Here is a 20,139-nt window from a genome sequence, read left to right on the forward strand (position 1 = left end):
GTTGGATAGTGTTGTGTAGGTGTGTCAGTGGGTAGAGTTGTATAGTGTTGTGTAGGTGTGTGAGTGGGGTAGTGTTGGATAGTGTTGTGTAGGTGTGTGAGTGGGGTAGAGTTGTATAGTGTTGTGAAGGTGTGTCAGTGGGTTAGAGTTGGATAGTGTTGTGTAGATGTGTCAGTGGGTAGAGTTGTATAGTGTTGTGTAGGTGGGGTGTGTTGGGTAGAGTTGTATAGTGTTGTATAGGTGTGTCAGTGGGGTAGAGTTGTATAGTGTTGTGTAGGTGTGTGAGTGGGGTAGTGTTGGATAGTGTTGTGTAGGTGTGTCAGTGGGGTAGTGTTGGATAGTGTTGTGTAGGTGTGTCAGTGGGTAGAGTTGTATAGTGTTGTGTAGGTGTGTGAGTGGGGTAGTGTTGGATAGTGTTGTGTAGGTGTGTGAGTGGGGTAGTGTTGGATAGTGTTGTGTAGGTGTGTCAGTGGGGTAGAGTTGTATAGTGTTGTGTAGGTGTGTGAGTGGGGTAGTGTTGGATAGTGTTGTGTAGGTGTGTCAGTGGGTTAGAGTTGGATAGTGTTGTGTAGATGTGTCAGTGGGTAGAGTTGGATAGTGTTGTGTAGGTGTGTCAGTGGGGTAGAGTTGTATAGTGTTGTATAGGTGGGGTGTGTTGGGTAGAGTTGTATAGTGTTGTGAAGGTGTGTGAGTGGGGTAGAGTTGGATAGTGTTGTGTAGGTGTGTGAGTGGGGTAGAGTTGGATAGTGTTGTGCAGGTTGGGTGTGTTGTGTATCAGTGATGTTCAGTGCTGTGCTGTGGGTTCAGGCGCTGAGCACTCACAGCGATGGCATATCGGGTGATGTTCCGCTTCTCACACTCAGCCAGGGCCTGTGGAAGCTCCTCCCCGTCATGTGACTCCCCGTCAGTCACCACGATCATCACCTTGGTGGCACCTTCCCTGGCTCCTCTCTCAGGGCTGAAGGCCTCTGTGCTGAAGACAGACAGACAGACAGGGTCAGGGCATAGACACATGTTCCTCATATCCAATAGCTCACTTCCTTTTCAGTTTTTCAGCCATCCGAAAGCTACACAGAACCATGGCCTGTAAAACTTCTTCCCCATCGTCAGGAATTTCCAACTTAATTGAGATTATAGACAAGCATAGTGTGAACCTAGCCGTCAATGTCTAGCTGCCTAGCTACAGTAGCCACGGAGACAAAAAAAGGAAACTTTGTTATTCCTTTCATAAGACAAAATAGTAAACAAACCTTTCTTGCAGTCCATATTAACATAACATTTCTGCACTCTACCGATCTACCGACACCCCTTCATTCCAGTGCAATTTTTCCTTAGTTCTTTGTTTCTGTGCAGTGACCTGAGCATAGTGCGGGGAATGTGTAATTACAGGATATTGCAACGTTACCGTAACATTATTAGTCCTTTACCCTGAGCTGTGAAGTAAAGAAAAACACCAAAAGCAGGAGTAAAACCACTTCCTTTCAGAAACATATGGGAGATGCTACATCAGAGCCTGTGGAAAAACAGGATTGGGCAATGGGCAGTTCAACTCTCAGTTAAGTGAGACTTCTGAAATCAGGGCACAAACGTCTGCCAGAGGCAGCGAGAGAGAGAAGAAGAAGGGATGTAGGGAGGCCAGACAGACAGCAGTAAATACAGCAGTAAACACAGGAGTGAAACAGACATAAACACTGAGAGATGCAGGAAAGACTGGAATACCATCAAAAGACACACACACACACCTGCACACGCACATATGAAATTCAGTAAATTAGGAAATGTGTTGTAGCACCTGTTGCTGTGAAACACACCTGTGCATATGGAACCTGTACACTTCCTCTCTCTATCTGTCACACACACACACACACACACACACACACACACACACACACACACACACACACACAAACACACAAACACACTCATGCACACATAACCAGCTCCACCCTGCTGTCAGACAGTGACCTGCTTTCGGACAAGTTGGTCTGAAAGTTACAGTAAATAGCAAAATCAGATCAGTCAAGTCGACTTTCCAACTCCTGGCTAAATATAACATAGCGGTTTCCCGCAAAAGAGTTAAAAACAAGCACTTCGCAATCCAGTCTGCTAATTACACATGCAGTCAGACGAGATGGGAGTAAGGGGGGAGAGAAAGGGGAGGAGAAAGAAAGGAGAGAGGTGGAAGAAGAGAGATGGAGTTAGAGAGATGGAGAAGAAAGGAGAGAACATTTTAAAAATGGAAAATATGGAAAATAAACAGAGGTTGGGTAGGGTGAGTGCACAGAATGACATATAGAACAATTGGGCAAACAAAGAAAGATAGGAGGGAACGTCTGAAACCAAAATAGGCAATTTTGGGTTAGCCAAAAGAGTAGCGGGAGGAGGAGGAAGCAGGGTAGGTATTTGAGAAGGATTTTTGGGCGGAGAAAATTAATGGGAGGGGGACAGAAGGAGAGGGCGAGATGAAAGAAAAGCAAGCATTGCTAATTGCGGGGCCTGGGTGTATTTATACTCAGTTTTTATTGAGTTTCAGCTGAGGGATGGTGTGGTTATGACACAATTATACAGGACTACTGGCCCCAGGAAGAGTGCCTGCCCATTCTCCATCACTGATGCATTCAAACACACCTCACAGAGGACAAAAACAGCGTGTGTCTGTCTGTGAGTGTGTATGTGTGTGTACGTACGTGTGTGTATGTCTGTGAGTGTGTATGTGTGTGTGTGCATGCCAGTGTGTGTGTCTGTCTGTGAGTGTGTATGTGTGTGTACGTACGTGTGTGTATGTCTGTGAGCGTGTATGTGTGTGTGTGCATGCCAGTGTGTGTGTCTGTCTGTGAGTGTGTATGTGAATGTGTACGTGTGTGTATGTCTGTGAGTGTGTGTGTGTGTGTGTGTGTGTGTGTGTGGATGCCAGTGTGTGTGTCTGTCTGTGAGTGTGTATGTGTGTGTGTGAGAGAGAGAGTGTGTCGGTGTGTGTTTGTGTGTGTATGTATGTGTGTGTGAGAGTGTGTTGGTGTGTGTTAGTGTGTGTGAGAGAGTGTGAGAGAGTGTGTCGGTGTGTGTATGTGTGCGTGTGTGTGTGTGAGAGAGTGTGTCGGTGTGTGTTTGTGTGTGTATATATGTGTGTGTGAGAGTGTGTTGGTGTGTGTTAGTGTGTGTGTGTGAGAGAGCGTGTGTCGGTGTGTGTATGTGTGTGTATGTATGTGTGTGTGTGAGAGTGTGTTGGTGTGTGTTAGTGTGTGTGAGAGTGTGTCGGTGTGTGTATGTGTGCGTGTTAGAGTGTGTGTCTGTGTGTGTGTGTGTGTGAGAGAGCGTGTGTCGGTGTGTGTATGTGTGCGTGTTAGAGGTTGTGTCTGTGTGTGTGTGTGTGTGAGTGAGAGAGAGAGTGTCGGTGTGTGTTTGTGTGTGTATGTGTGCGTGTTAGAGTGTGTGTGTGTGTGTGTGTGTGAGTGAGAGAGAGAGTGTCGGTGTGTGTATGTGTGCGTGTTAGAGTGTGTGTCTGTGTGTGTGTGTGAGTGAGAGAGAGAGTGTCGGTGTGTGTTTGTACAGCTGTAGCAGTGGAAGCTGGTCTCAGCAGCTCAACACTGACCACACCTGCAGGACTGCTGAAGCAGCTCCTACTAAAGCATCAAAGTGCCGCTAATATCAATGTTATCATAACCCTCTCTCCTTCCTTCCTTAAACCCAAACTGTTATCATTCCATCCGTTGCTGTTTCTCTCCGTGTCTCTGCCAGTGGAGGCGGCAGGGAGAGACATGGGAAATCAGAGGAGTGAACAGGGTGGGGAGGGACCCAAGTGAAAGAAAGAGGTTAGAAACACATAGAAGAGACAGGAGTGATGTATTGGAAAAGGTAAATTGGGTATTAAAATGCTAACTTGCGGTCGTAATTCAGCTGGAACTTAATTTCCAGACAATTCTATATTTGTTCAAAAATGGCATTTCCCAGAGGCTAGTTTAAAATGTGCTGTAAAATAAGACATATACAATTACCCCCATTTCACTGATCATCTCCAGGGTGCGTTTCCACAGAAAGAAATGTCTGCATTTTTGGCACATGTGGCATTCGTATGAATTTAATAAAAGTGGAATTAAGTAAAAGTAAATGTGTTCATGCTCAATTCAGCTTTTAAGTATCGTGTATCCACCCCGTGCACCTTTAAAAACATAAGTGAAATGATTCAGTTGCATATGTCAGGGATTGAATGTCATGTCAGAATCTTTTACTGCACCCCATTGGTTGAGTTGAGCTTGTTCACTGAGGTGCAGGCCTGCTAGTGATCACCTTCGCATGGAGAGCCAATTCAGATACACATCTATTTCTTCACTGCAGTGTTCATGATACAGTACAATGCTGTTTCCAATTTCTTATGAATCGATAGACGGAAATGTGCAAAATGTACAGTGCTCGCTAAATGTAATACTTCCTCAAAAGTGCGCTCATGTCTCCAAAATTGCCAGTGTAGCATTTGTACCTCTGAGCATGTGTGGAAAAGGGTAAAAGAGAGGAAACTCAAGAGGGAGAGACAGAATGAGAGAATGTGAGAGAAGGAAAGACAGAGTGAGAAAGAATGACAGAACATGAGAGAAGGAAAGAGAGAGAATGAGACAGAGAGAGAAGGAAAGAGAGTGAAAGAAAGTTAGAGAACATGAGAGAAGTTAGAGAGCGAGAGAGAATGAAAGAATGTGAGAAGGAAGGAGAGCGAGAGAATGAGAGAACGACAGAGAAGGAAAGAGAGAGAATGAGAGAGAGAAGGAAAGAGAGTGAGAGAAAGTTAGAGAACGTGAGGGAAGGAAAGAGAGAGTGAGAGAGAATGTGACAGAAGGAAAGAGCGAGAGAACGTTAAGGACAGAGGGAGGAAGAGAGGGACCGGGGGAGCAGTGTCAGCACACTGACCAGCCCATGTGGATGGCATATGCAGTGCGGGTCTCCCTCCCCTCCTGGCGGCTGATGTTCTTGGCGGCTTCGACCACTTCCTGTGTTGTCTGATAGTCCCTCAGAGACCACTCGTGTACCGAGACCTCTCCGTACTGCAGTACTCCCACCTGCACAAGCCAAACACACACCGTCGCACAACTGCACACACGCCTACACAACGGCATCCAGAAACACTCTCATTTACATAGCCACCAATGGAGATTTACACACACTGATTTCTACGGCTACACAAGTATACACACTGGTACAACTGCACACTGGTAAGATTGACAAATACGGTGTGATATACACTGCTTTGCATAATTGCACAAATGTATGTATTACATATTTATTCTGAAAACCACACTGGGTTATGTTCATCTAAACACATAAACAAAGAATGACACATCAATGAACATTATTACACAGCACAGCATTGAAGTTAAATGCAACTCCATACCAGCATACGTATAATCACACAGTAACAGGCCAACATACAATGATATACTAATGTGCACAACTACATTTTGGTATGCCTAACCACAAACTGATTTCCATAATTACATAATGTAACATAACCCATAATACAACATACCGATTCAAATAAATATACACTTAGAGAATACGGAGTGACACAACTCAGCTTAAATTCACTCGCTTCTGTAGTACATATTATACGCGGCTTTAATACGCATAACTGCACATTTAAATTCAGTGTGTATAACCGGATACGAGCGTGGACTTAGGCTCTCCTCTCTGTGGTCGTGAGTCAAGCAGGGGGTTCACTAACAGCTCAGTGCCCACCTCTCCCGCTCCTATGGATCATTCTGGAAGTTTCAGAATCTGTCCAAAAACCAGAGGAATTTCCGCTTGCCTCCCCTCCTCCACCCCCCTCCTTACCCCCCTCTAACCACACTAAGAAGCCTCAAGCTAAAGTCATGTCCTTGCTCATTAATGCTGGTATTCATTTTAACCTTATATACACATATCTACTGTTCATCAGCCCCCTTTTGGCCATGACTACGCTGTACGTTCAAACACACTGACGTGAGTCATTACTGCAATCATGAACTAATTTTGTGGTTACTGTGAGTAGAATTCTGTGAATTTTGTGCACAGCACAAACATGAACTCATGAATGGTACAGCACACACACACACACACACACACACTCACACACATGATGTGCTTGCCTGCATTTGCTCAGGACTGATGTGGAACTTGCTGAGAATGTTGCTGAGGAAGTTCTGTACTTCATACCAGGGGTAGATGCTGTTGGAGCCGTCCAGAACAATCACTATGTCCATGAAGGTGGAGCATCCTGATACACACACACACACACACACACACACACGCACACATATATACACATACAAACACAGACACACACACACACACACACAAAGGCAGGCATACATACACACATATGCATACATACACACACACACACACACACAAAGATAGAAACACAGAATCTGATTTAATTGAACAATGGCATACAGTGTTGTGCTGTGGTGACTGGTGCAGAAGCTAGGCTTGCCGTACTTTGTGCAGTGGGCGCGATGATTTCGCGGGGCTCCAGGTCGTCACCGACAGAAGCACAGATGCCTGTGCTGAACACCGAGGTGCCGCACTCCTGTGACCACAAGGGGGCGCACGCCTGGGGAGAGAGAACAGGGTCTACTGCCACCGCAACCTGGCTGCACTTCAGCTCTGAATACCAATAAAAGTCACTGATGTGAAATGAACCCAGAGAAAAAGAGAGAGGGAGAGAAAGAGAGGGGGAGAGAAGGGGATGGGGGCTAACAGAGAGGGGAGGTCGTGGAAAAAGACGTAATGGGGGGTGGGAGGATAAAGGATCGACAATTGTTGACAAATGTTGGCAGTTGACATAAATGCTTTTGCAGAGTCGGAACAACTAATGCCAGAAAGTCATTGAAATAGAACTGCACTGAAAAAAAAACATAAAAATATTTACATCTTCAAAGCGCGGCATTTATTTGACTTCTTAACCAAAGCGAAGAACAGAAGCGGGGAAAGAGAAAGAGAGAATTAAGCGTACCAGCAGATGAAAGAAACAAAAGTCATGCGCCTGAAGACAAAAGGGAGTGAGGGCGGGGAGAGAGGGACAGACAGAGAGGGGGACCGACGGAGAGACAGAAAAGGCCCTGGTTTTACGCGGCCTGTGATTAGACCGGTCCGGAAAGGCCCTCTGACACGCAGACGCAGGCAGAGAGAGGCGGAGAGAGGGCCGGTCGAGCGTGGAGAGAGAGGTGCTGGCTTTAGCGAGGCCTGTCATTACCGAGGGCTGCATTCCGATCCCCTTATAGCCCCGACCGCGCGGCGAGGGGCGACACCCAGAACCGCGCAGGCCCGGCCCCCGCCCGCCGCGGGGCTGAACTGCCCGCGACTCCCTGACCCGCTGGCGCGGCCGCCCCGCAACCCCGCCGAACCGGCCAGCGATGCGCGCTCCCCCAAAAACCCGAGAGAGCTGGCTGGAGGGGCTCTCTGCCTCACTGTGAGGGACATGGAGGGGCTCTCTGCCTCACTGTGGGACAGGAGGGGGGGGGGGGGGGTGGTGAGGAGGGGTGCGTTGGCTCGGAGCGACGTGCGGAGCGATGGTGGTAAAGGCCAGTCAGCGCTGCAATTGCACTGTTCCTGTAAATCTCTTGTTTCCTGTGAAGGCTGAGACGCTGAGACACTGAGACGCTGAGACACTGAGACGCTGGGACGCTGAGACGCTGAGACACTGAGACTCTGAGACGCTGAGACACCGCCCACAGATGATGCCATCTATAGATCTGGATGGGTGTGGACTCTGCGTCACCACCCATACCCTCGCTCCCTCCTTCGCCCGCTCCTCCCTCTCTCATTCCGTTTCTCTTTTTTTTGGGTGTTCACCTGCTCTGACTTGTGCCCGCATCCTCTCCCCGATTCTATCTGTCCCCCCTCCCCACCCTCCTCCCCCGGGACCACACAAACCCCGGGCCCCGCAGTAAACAGGATGGCTTCATGCTGAGGAAGGTGACTGTAGCAGGGGGATTTCTGCACCGCGTGGCCGCAGGTCAGCAGAAACAGCCCTGGATTACTCAAATAGCACAAAGCCCGCAGGCAACGCTGCTGATTCTCAACGCCCCATTGAGATCTAAGACTCGATCCGAGTGAAGCAATTCAACACCATTATTCACTACTGATATCATTACCGCTAATGTGCAGCAAATTAACATTGATAGCATATTTCTCTGTGTTTATGATGCTATGCTAGGGTACCCACACAAAGCACAGCAATTTGACCACTATACTTGTGAAGTCACATGGATTGGTAAAAGTGTGGTGTATGAATTTGAAGGGCACAGTTGGGGCGGCCGGTAGCGTAGTGGTTAAGGTAAATGACTGGGACCCGCAAGGTGGGTGGTTCTAATCCCGGCGTAGCCACAATAAGATCCGCACAGCCGTTGGGCCCTTGAGCAAGGCCCTTAACCCTGCACTGCTCCAGGGGAGGATTGTCTCCTGCTTAGTCTAATCAACTGCTCTGGATAAGAGCGTCTGCCAAATGCCAATAATGTAACGTAACAGTGGTGGAACTGCAGTGTAGGTGGGGTAGTTGCTAAAGTAGGGCTCTGTAGGACGGCAGTGAAAGATAAATAAATGTTACATTGTGTTCTTATCCACAGTGTCATATACACTCAGTGAGCACTTTATAAGGTAGTTGAAAATATGCTAATATTTAATCAGCCAATCATGTGGCAGCAACTAAATGCATAAAAGTGTGCACACATGGTCAAGAGGTTCAGCCGTTTTTCAGACCAAATGTCAGAATGCGGGTTTCAGTATCTCAGAAACTGCTGATCTCCTGGGATTTTCACACACAACAGTCTCTCGAGAGAATAGTGCGAAAAACAAAAAACATCCAGTGAGCAGCAGCTCTGCTGGCAGAAACTTGTTTTTAATGAGAGAGGAGAATGATCAGACTGGTCAAAGCTGACCGGAAGGTGACAGCATGCAAAAAAACCACACATTACAACAGTGGTATGCAGAAGAGCAACTCTGTACACAAACGCCAAAGTGGATAGGCTACAGCAGCAGAACACCAATAAGTAAAAAAAAAAAAAAAAATTTAAAAAATCTAATAAATACCTAATACAGTGTGTATAGCAACCATACTGTTACACTGCTGGATATTTACTGAAGCATTTCAGGTTTCTTTTACCACCTAACTCAAGGCTAAAACAGCATTCCCACCAGGGAATGGAACCAGCATCTTCTAGTTCCCTGGCTTTTATGCCTCTCAGCCACCCTGCAGTGCAGTATAACTGCTGTGTGGCTCTGTGGCTCTGCTCTAAAGGCACAGGGCTGGTGTGTGTATCAGTGTGGCTCTGCTCTAAAGGCACAGGGCTGGTGTGCATCTGCTCCTGCCTCAGACTCACCAGGAAGCCGTCCGGCGTGTTCGGACTCAAGGTCATTCCCAGGTGAGAGTTCTTCAGATTCCGGGACACGTTCTGGAAGGCCGTCTCTCCTTCGTAGGAAGGAAACAAAGGAAAGTCAGGACGTCACTGCCATGACATCACATCCATAACGCCCCAGCTTTCTCAGTGCACATAGAGCCAAGGTACTTTTTCAGCTCTAACTTAGACGGTACACAGCACTCAGCACAGGCTGAGGCCAGGACTTCTGTCCATAGTGCTGCGGAACAAGGGAAGAGTTTAGCTTTATTTGCTAGGCTTCACATCTCTGCGTTTAAGCCTTTGTAGAAAGCAGGGCAGAATGGTGTTATACCTGTCCTCCTTAAAGGAATGGAACTAATATTTTTTAATGAATCAGATCGATGCAGTGAAGGCAGGTTTAACATGAAGGCTTATTTAACCATGGTCACCTAGATTGATCGGTATTATTCTTAACCCTTGAAGGAAAAAAAAAACAATGCGCCATTCAAAGATGATTGGCAGAAAGAGCAGCATTGCATCATGTGATGTAGGATTGCCAATTATTATTCATCAGCATAAATAATCATTAAACACTCATAGGAGGGACAGATATATCGACGAGTTCACCAATGAGGTGAAGCTGCTGAAATGCAATGGATTAGAAACATGACTTAATCATTCATAAAAATACTGTACATTCTTGAGGCGATTGTGAACAGTTGTGTAGCTTCTTGAGAAGCCAGGAAATACTTTGAAGTTAGATAAAAGGCATATTTAATTAAGCGATCTGAAGCCACCCATTTCTTTGATTCCATTGTTCTTTGGACAGGATTGATTTAACAGCGGAGAGCGGATTCAAACAGTCTGGTGTAATGGCCGGCCATCAGTTTCACTACTATTACTGTAATGGACACCACACGCTCAACCTTAGGGTCTCCAGCAATACTAGAAACATATTCACAGTAGACAACTACTGAGCCACAATTTCAAAGACATTGTGCAGTAACAAGTTTCACATTTCAGTAATTTCTTCCCGAATTAAAACCCCATAGCACCAATGTACTGTGCAATACCGTATTCAATTCAAAATCATTCTACTTGTTTTCAAAGCCCAACATAATCTTGCACCCTCTTATCCTTCAAACCTCCTGACCCCATACCAACCAACCCGCACCCTACGCTCCACCAATACCCACCTCCTGCTCACCCCCACTGCACATCTCCGTTCTATGGGTGACAGGGCGTTTAGTGTAGCTGGCCCCAAACTCTGGAACTCCCTCCCACTTGCACTACGGAAAATCACCTCACTGTCCACCTTCAAATCCAAGCTGAAAAACTCATCTTTTCACTCTTGCTTTTCCTCTCCACTCCTAACTGACCCCTTCATCTCGCCATGTCTCATCCTATTGTTGTTTGTTGTTTTATATACTTTATTTTATTGTCTACATTTTTGTATAGTGTCTTTTAATAAGTGTACAGTGTCTGTCCCTATATGTTGTTTTATGACTGCCACTTGCCACTACTGTACAGTGTCCTTGGGTGACGTGAAAGGCGCTTTAAATAAAATGTATTATTATTATTATTATGTAATATTGCTTAGAATACTTTTGCACATACACTGATTGTTGATTGAAAATGTTGTGTTGTACTGAATAGCCCCACCATCACACACCAAAAATACACCTGTGTATTCACTCAAACAGGCTAGACACCTAAATACAGAATTACATGTAGCAGACTGTTTTTAGACCCCTCCCGTTGCTGTAATATCTCCCATCAATTTGTGAAAGTGCACATAATCGTAGTCTCCTACGTGATCCATACGGACATGTACACTACCTCTTCTACCACGCAGTCAGCCATTAGAGGTGAGGGAACACTATACAAGAGGCCTCTGCTTAAAGTTACTTTAACAGCTGAAAACAGCAGTCAACTCAGACACCAAATGAGTATGTTATGGATTGTGGGTGTCAAAATACTAAGCCATTTGAACTGAATACGACATAAAATGGACTGCTAGTGAAAAGGTAAACAATGATTGTAAGGTAAACGATGTTACTATGCCTTCACAAGACAATGTCTAGCATTACTTTAATCAACTATGCTGCACAAAGAGTCATATCTTTACCTTACCTGGTGTATTGCAGTATCTGAATACTGTTATCACTATTATGTAATTTAAAGGCAATTCATCAGTCAATTTCATCATTAAATGTAGTCAGTTTTGCTACTTACAGAATCAATATCATTGTCTTTCATAATGCTAAGCACATTGACTTTATACATCACTCATGTGTAATTAACTGTTATTTTTCTATTACTTTTTGTATTGTGCATCATGGCATTGGCAGCTAGATAAGGTTTTATGCACACACTCAGTACAATTGTATTGTTCTGAAAATGGTGTGGCTAGGCTTGGATTACAAGCATGTGCATATTCAACTGCATGTGCATATTTGTAAGCATTAAGCACACTCAAAAAACTTCAGCCAATGAGAATGTAACATGGATATATGAAATGAGATACTGTACTGTGATTGAAAGACCAACCTGAGTGATAGGGTCACACAATATTCCTTTATTTACTGTAGAATGATTGTATTATACTTTTATATTATAATGTTTAAATGATAAAATACTGCATTGTTTTGATGCAAGTTTGTGTGTTTTTTTAATGTTTAAATAAAGCTGGAGATGGACGTGCGGTTTTGCACATAACCTGCTTTTGTAAATATAGTTCATGGCTTTGAATTGCATGTGAACAGTTTTGAATAACCTGATGAATGTTTTTTAAAAAAGCCCCATCTATTTCATCTGCAACTGAAAATCATGAAATCATGATGTGATTCTAGAAAGGGCTGTCAATCATCACAGTCTGGATATGACTGGTTTATTCACTATAAACTAGTCCCCTCACGCCAAAAAAGGGTTGTGCAAGTTCCCATGATTTATAACAGAATGAAACAGATGCAATAATAATATTTGAACATGATCACAGACATGGCTGTTTCTGCACACTGTCGAAACTACTGAATACTGAATTTGTTGTACGGCCAGCTGTATTTTGCTTTGTTTAACACCACAACTGGAGAATGTTTTCCTGCAATGACAGTATGACACACAGAATATTTTTGCCAGCAGCTGTTGCAAACATTAGAAGCATTGCTTCAAAAGACAGCCATAATAACCACAGCAGAAAGCACATTTCATCCACATCAAGAGAAGGTATTTTGGTTTTGGTGTCCCTCCCTCACCCAAATTGACTTTAGTGCAGTTGGAGCTCCTCTCCTCAGCCACGGTGCACTTGTAGATGTCTCCCTTCCTGCTATTGGCTGGCCCGTCCCAGGGCGCTCCAACCAGCATCCTGCATTGTAAACACACAGCAAATCAGAGGGAGAGACACATCCTGCAATTCAAATTAAACACTACAGTGCAAGTGGTGCCTTCAGCATTACTACCTAACCCTCCTATTATATTAGGAGTTTATGACTGGTTTTACGTTTGGGGTCAAATTGAGCCCAACGGTTAAAATAAACACAAAAGTATTGTAATGAAATGTTTTTGACACGTAGTGTGTAGCCTTCTTATTGTCTCCCAAATTACTAGCTTTTTATGAAAAAATATGAAAGATCTGTGAGAAACATCTCAAATTGACCCCAAACATAATAAGAGGGTTAAGACAGGTTAAATGTACAGATCCTTGCACACATTTCCTCTTAATAACGTGTGCGTTCGTTGTTGTCTTTTTCTGCACTAAATTACAGTTGCCAAATGAATTTCCATGGAAATAGACAACAAAGGCATGAACAATTTCCCTTTTATATTTTTCTCCCCAATTCCGAGTAGCTAATTGTGCCTCTCAATCTCTCGATTCGCTACGGTGCCACCCACGCCCGCACACCAGGACACTATGCAGTCTTCTGATGCACTGGCCTGAGAGCCCATAACTACTGTATACTACAGCCTATTGTGTGGCCTATGTCTCTGCCTGTTTTTCTTTATAGATACAAAGGAGTAGTGTTGTCATATTGTCATATTGTTATTATTGTCATCACATGATAATATTATGTCGCTTAATATTATTCTCTCTTTTACAATTGTACAAATGATATCAGCATTATTGCGGACAAGATTTTCTGTTTGTTTTAATGGCTGTACTGCCAGCATTATAACAGAACAAGCATTAATATTTCACAGCCCATTGCCAGTAATATCAATACAGCCATATTGCCTTTTACAAAAATAGCCGCTGCTAGTACAGTAAGGTGAAGCCACAATTTCAAATGTGGTAACTCACAATTTCTCGCCCTCAACCTCATGTTGCAGCACTGAGAAGCCAAATAATGCATCTTCTGGTCCAGTAAAGATCCGGGGCCTTTTCACATCAACATTGAAACACTGACACAACCCTAAGAGAAGGAAAAGCAAAGGATAGAGAATCATCATCTGTTTGCAAACAGTGTGATAACTACCACCCAGTTTCACCACTTAACACAGGGCACATGATTTTGCATGCAATACACACAGAAACATGTCATTACCAGGATGTTTAAAGTCGACGTGTGTGCTGTGAGTTGAAAGGGCAAAGAGAAAGGTAAGGGGAAAGGTAAAAGGAGCCAGGAAAGGTAAGAGCTAAACGGGGGGGAGGGGAGGGAAGGGTGTGTGCTATGTAAACTCTAAATACAGTGGCTTCCCTGTCTTAACACACAAACCTGCCTTTTATAGAAAGAGAGTGAGTGAGAGAGAGGAAGAGAAAGAGAGACAGGGGGAGAGGGTGAGAGAGAAAGTATGGAAGGCTTGTATACCTCCATCACATGATGGCAATACTATTAACCAAATACATTGAAAAAAAAATGTATTACAGTGAGAAATGATGTATATTACAGTAAACATGATATAGCCATCAATTCTCTAATTAAGGAATGTAATGCCAAATACAACTTTTATGGGAGGTTTAGAAAATGCTTACAGTGTATCCTTTGTCCCCTCCAAAAGTATTGGAACATTTGGAACACTGAATACATTTGGGGTTGAGATAAAAAGATGAACACGAGACAAGAGTTCAGAATTTCAGATTTTATTACCTGGTATTTACATGTAGATGTGCTAGATGTGTTAAAACTACTTAGAACATAGAAACTTTGGTATCAGACCCCCCAATTTTTAGGTGAGCAAGGGTATTGGAACAGAGAGTATTTAAGTAAATGAAATTAAATAACACCTTATATTTGGTAGCATATCCCTTGCTTGACATCACCAAACTATAGCATTCTTCTTTTTTGATGCTTTTCAAGGCTTCTACTGCAGCTTCTTTCAGTTGTTGTTTGTTTCGAGGGTTTTTTCCCTTCAATCTCCTCATCAGGAGGTGAAATGCATGCTCTATTGGGTTAAGGTCTGGTGATTGACTTGGCCAATTTAAAACCGTCCACTTTTTCTCCACAATGAAGTTCTTTGTTGTGTCAGCACTGTGTTTTGGGACTTCCTCCACCCTGCTTCACAGATCAGCTTGTATGTTTTGGATCATGAGCTGATCTTTCTTTCTCTACACTTTGGCCTTTCCATCACTTTGGTAGAGGTTAATCTTGGTCTCATCAGTCCATAAAACTTTGTTCCAGAACTATTGTGGCTCATCTCTGTACTTCTTTGCAAATTGCAGTCTTGCTTTCCGATTCATACTACTAATGAGTGGTGTACATCTTATGGTATAGCCTCTATATTGCTGCTCTCTAAGTCTTCTTTGAACGGCTGATTGAGATACCACCCCTGCACTCTGGAGGTTGTTTGTGATGTTACTGAATGATGCTTTGGGGTTTTTCTTCACAGCCCTCACAATGATTCTGTCATCAACTGCTGTTGTTTTCCTTGGTCGACCTGTTTGATGTCTGTTGCTCAGTACGCCAGTGGTTTCTTTCTTTTTCAGGACATTCCAAGTTGTTGTACAAGCTATCCCCAATGACTGTGCAATGGCTCTGATCTAATTCCACTCTTTTATAAGCTTCAAAATGGCTTACTTTTCTCCCAAAGACAGCTCTCTGGTCTTCATGTTAGTTTATCTTTTCTAACACAAATGCAGTCTTCACAGGCCAGACCCAAGGCTAAAACCAAGAGTTGACATTCAGAACTATTTATGGTTTAATCTATCATTCTAACAAGACACATCTGGGCAACAAGAAACACCTGTCAGTCACTTGTTCCAATAATTTTGCTCACCTAGAAATTGGGCGGTCTGATACAAAACGTGATAAGTTCTAAGCTGTTTAACAAATATAGATAAAAATACCAGGAAATAAAAGCTGAAATTCAGACCTGTCATGTCATGTATATCTCTTGACCTCAAAGAAAAATAAAATAAAAATAAAAATCAATTATCAGCCATTTTTCATTTTTTTCATTCAGTATAAATGGCAACAGTGCAAAGCCCCCAGTGTTACAGGTGCTGCAAGTAACCCGTTGCAAGTTGTGGGTCTGGCCGCATCACAATAACATACTGCAACAGGTGGCTCTGCCCTCAACCTCCACTGTCTCTATAGTAACGGAGTGGCTCATGGTTGGTTTTCTCAGTGACCTTCAATACCAGGAAGGTTCTTCAAAGTCTCTCTGAAGGGCCTGTGTGTATGCAGGCTTTTGTTTGCGCCCTTTATAAATGAGCTAAATGACTGTGAACACAAGCACTGGTTCACTTGTAGATTAGACAGTAAAACGTTTCATATAGGCACACAAGAACTTCTCCGGCTGTCATACCTGCACATCAAGTAACGCCGTCAAAATGTCAGGTTTTAGGGATTATTAGGCAAACCAGAAGTTGGCATGAAAACCAGATAGGCCCTCATTGCCCACCTCTGCCTTAAACTGTCCCTACAGTGTCAACCCCCGGCAATCTGAACTGAGAGAAAACCTGAACCTGTTAGTCTATTCAGTGCTATGCTGAGTTATTCAGCAGAGCTGGTATGAGAGAGGGAGAATCCAAATGTGTAGGATGTCCATCTGGATGTGATCTCTCTCTCTCTCTCTCCTTACCTCCCTTGACCCTTTATTGCCATTGTCACATGTTTTCTCTCATTGTTTCCACACGTGTAGGACCCTTGTGTCCCCCTTCTGCTTTACAGCTTGTCCCACACTCCTCTTGTTTAATGGTCAGTGGATGTCACTGTATGTGCCACATTCAGGGCTCCCACTGCCTGCCATGACAACGGTCGACATTCAAACAGCCCAGCGATAGTCAGGATGCGTCTTCATTTTAGAATTCAGTTTTTATTTTGCACCTATTGACACCCTTATACTGAACATTCTTAGCACTTCCCCACGGTGTGACTATGGAATATGGATATCTCAGTCCAATTCTGTTTCAATGTGGCCAAAGCTTTTTCAGCCAGCACATTTTGTACAACAGACATCCAAGAAAAACAGCACACTGCAGTCATGATTAGCGATGACCATCTTATTTTATAACGAATCTTCTCTCCCACAGCCAATGTGACACAGTGTCCAGCTAATGTGTCTATCCTACTTCTTGTTTGCTGTTATTTTAATTAAATACCAAGGCTTTCCGCCCTCTTACTTTCCCTTCATCATGTCCTGGATGTTTATTCGTCTCTCTCTCTCTCTCTCTCTCTGGGGGGTGGGGGTGGGTGGAGGGAGGCAGAGAGCGATGGACACAGAGAGAAAGAGAGAGACAGAGGCAGAGGGAGAAATCCCCTGTCTCCCCATACACACACCTGTGATACACATTTCAGTAAACGCAGTTTCAGTCTGAAGCCAGCAGGCTGGTCAGAACATTGAAAGGTCTGGAAAAGCTATCACCCCCAGAAACACTGACACCTACGCCCTTCTGTACGGACCAGAAAATGCAAACAGACACACGCACACTACATGCTGGCAGCTACATGCATGTCCTCTTTGTTTGTTAATGTATGCATATGCTAAAACTTTAGGTAAATGACTGTCCTGCTGAGACTTCATGAGTAAAAACATTGTGGTGTGACTGCACTCTGGCCCATAGTTGCTCATAGTTGCTTCCGTAACAGAAATTTCTGTTACGGAAGCCATGTTTCCAGCCCTCAGGTAGCTTTTCTGTGCAATTATATCACCATGGAGCAGGCTAGATTTGGTCATCTGTCACACAACATTGAGGTCCAGCGGACTCCTAATGATAATTACACTAGAAAATAATGTCTCTTTTTTTGTTTAAACAAAAATCTCTTTCTCCTTTCTTTTCCTCACCCCTCACCCCACTGCCTGTCTGTCTTGTGCTGGTAGAAATAACATCATGAACATGCGCAAACAGAGCAAAACATTCAGAGTCTGGACCACTGAGATCCAAGTGTAGCTCTAAGGAAATACCAAATTAAACTGCACACAAAGGTGAACTGTGACATGAAAACATAAGTTTACAACAAATGCAGATTTTTGTAGACGATAAGGCAAACTTGGTGACTGGTAGCTTCTGTCTCCCAGAGAAGACATGTAGGAAAGACATTCAAAGAAAATCAAAGCTGAAATGAAAATAACATGAACCACAACTGAAATTTAAGGAACAGCTGTACGTGGTAGGAGCTATTCCAAGTATAAACAGGGGGTATGGCCTAACATACCTGAGTTATTCGGCTGTTGATGACGGTTTCAAGAATATTAATGCTATGCACAGAGATGCAGTATGTTGTGCTGCAATATGTGTTGGTTTTTAATTTGAGTATCGTGTTAGCAAGTGATCAGTCATAGAACAATTATCAGCCTAATAATTAAGGTTGCGCGTAAAAAAACATTAAAGACAGATTCAAATTTCTGTAGTCCGGTAACTCGCCAAAATCTTACCTTTTAGAAGTACCATCGACTTCAGGAGGAGCAAGAGTCCGCGAAACTCCATGTATACAAGGTGGTTTTCTCTCTCTTGCGGATTCGCTTTCTTTTTTCCTTTTTTTTTCCTTTTCTTTTTTTTAAAGTTAATTCCCAGGGGTTCCGGTTAAATGCAGTGCATTCGGCATAACACACGCGCGCTTCTTACTTGCCTAATTCCGTTGGGCTCCGTTTAAATGCAGTTCCAGTGGCATAACTTTCCCTCGCGCACTCCAGACACACAGTTACTGGTATTAAAGTTAGCATCAAGGGCATGAATAAATTCATGGGATGCTAACTATGATACGCGAGTGTGACCAATGTGTTATCTGTCCCCCAATTCGAATAATTGTCCAAGTAATATTAGCTTGTTCCCACATTTACCGCGATGCATTTAGTTCAAATCAAATATTGATCGTATTTTAAATAAATAGCAGTTGATGACCTAAAATGGCACAGTACAACTAATAATAAACGATTACTTCGTTCAATGCAAACATACGCTAGTTTTAATCGAAATGTTCGATTTCATTTTCTGTTGTAAATTCCACTTGTAAAACGCAACAAAAAAAAATACACCTGCGTCTCCAATCTGAAGCGTGATTCGCTTACAGCTGTACGAGTACCCGAGCTCTGTGTTAGAATCCCGTAGTACAACTGCAGCTTAAACATCTAAGAAGCATACAGGTTCAAAATTCTGCTTATTTCACTCAACCTGAAGCGGCTAAAGTGATAAAGGTAGCCTAGCGGCGTAAGCGTACCTGCATCGTTTCATAATGTTTGCTCACCTTGTTTGTGAGTCTGTGCTCCGATATTATCATGGCAAGAAATGGTTGTATGTTTGCCTGACTTAATAATTTCTGAAAATAAATGTCTAATATTTGCGCTAATTAAAAAAAGACCAAGTCTCAGCTTCACATTTAAATGTTCTCCTCTTTTCGTCCATCCATTCTCACTTTAGTTTTTAGTTCTCTCGTTTTCTCCCTGGGCAGCAAAAATTCGCTCCAAAATACACATAGGCAAAATGAAAGGGTGCTTTTATTCTACAGCGCAGTCTCCTCCTGGATGTTCTCTCGCTCTCCTCCTCTCACTGCGCGCCTGGTTCGCATTTAAAAAACCCCAAACCACATTCGCTCTCTTTATGTCTCTGTTTTCTGTTTTTTTATACTCATTTCTTTTCCGTCTTTATTTTTTCTCCACACACACACTCCTCCTCTTCCCTCCACCTCTCATGGGCGAGACCACGCTGTTTAAGCTGAGAAATTTAGAAATGAATGCTTTAAGAACATAATTACATTAAATAAATACATATTCCACATACTGTAGCTGCAAAAATCGGTTCAAATGTCAAAAAACAAAAGTTGAGATGTATCAATTCACTGGAATTAGATATCTATAAATGTGAAAACTGAGCCACCATTAATTATTTAGTGTTTTTCTCTCGATCAGAAATATATATAGATATCATTATCCGTTTTGATTAGACGTTGCCCATTTATTATGTCTAGGGTATGTTGAAAGAAAAACAACATTCGGGAAGTTCAATATGTATTAAAGCAATATGTATGATAAAGTGAGTTTATTTTCTAGATTTGTGCAAATATATTTCAGGTTTTGTATATTTTTCCGATTGGCCCAGACGGTTTTGCAATGAAAAATACCTTAGATATTTACAGAAGTTTCTGAGATCCTGCCAGGATCACAGACGCTGGCTTAGGGCATTCCGGGACCCGTGATATACAATATAAATTGGCCTACGCCTTCTGACGTTGCACATGCGTACAGGCTCCGATTGTTCAAACAAAACAACGTAAAAAATATATATTTTTTAAAATGCCTAAATGTAAAATGTAAAACATACACATTGTATGGGCTAATTGAGAACACGCTGAAACTGATTAAAATAACCAAGAAAGTGATCAATCCCTTTAATCTACCTTGGCTGGTGGTGGCAGAAAAGCCTGAA

General features: G+C 43.3%; 1 protein-coding gene across 1 annotated transcript in view; it reads right to left on the bottom strand.

Moving 5' to 3' along the window:
* The window catches only part of itga10 (integrin, alpha 10), a 34,667-nt gene extending 16,188 nt beyond the window's left edge, over positions 1-18,479 (bottom strand). Inside the window, exons 1-8 of the mRNA XM_061248359.1 lie at positions 18,153-18,479; positions 13,639-13,750; positions 12,596-12,705; positions 9,345-9,433; positions 6,463-6,577; positions 6,111-6,238; positions 4,897-5,045; positions 823-973 (exon numbers count right to left, since the gene is read on the bottom strand). Coding sequence (XP_061104343.1) covers positions 823-973; positions 4,897-5,045; positions 6,111-6,238; positions 6,463-6,577; positions 9,345-9,433; positions 12,596-12,705; positions 13,639-13,750; positions 18,153-18,204 — 906 coding nt within the window. The 5' untranslated portion in view covers positions 18,205-18,479. The remainder of the gene's footprint in view (positions 1-822; positions 974-4,896; positions 5,046-6,110; positions 6,239-6,462; positions 6,578-9,344; positions 9,434-12,595; positions 12,706-13,638; positions 13,751-18,152) is intronic.
* Between the last annotated feature and the right edge of the window lie 1,660 nt (positions 18,480-20,139).

Source organism: Conger conger, chromosome 1, assembly GCF_963514075.1.
Source record: "Conger conger chromosome 1, fConCon1.1, whole genome shotgun sequence".
Lineage (NCBI taxonomy): Eukaryota > Metazoa > Chordata > Actinopteri > Anguilliformes > Congridae > Conger > Conger conger.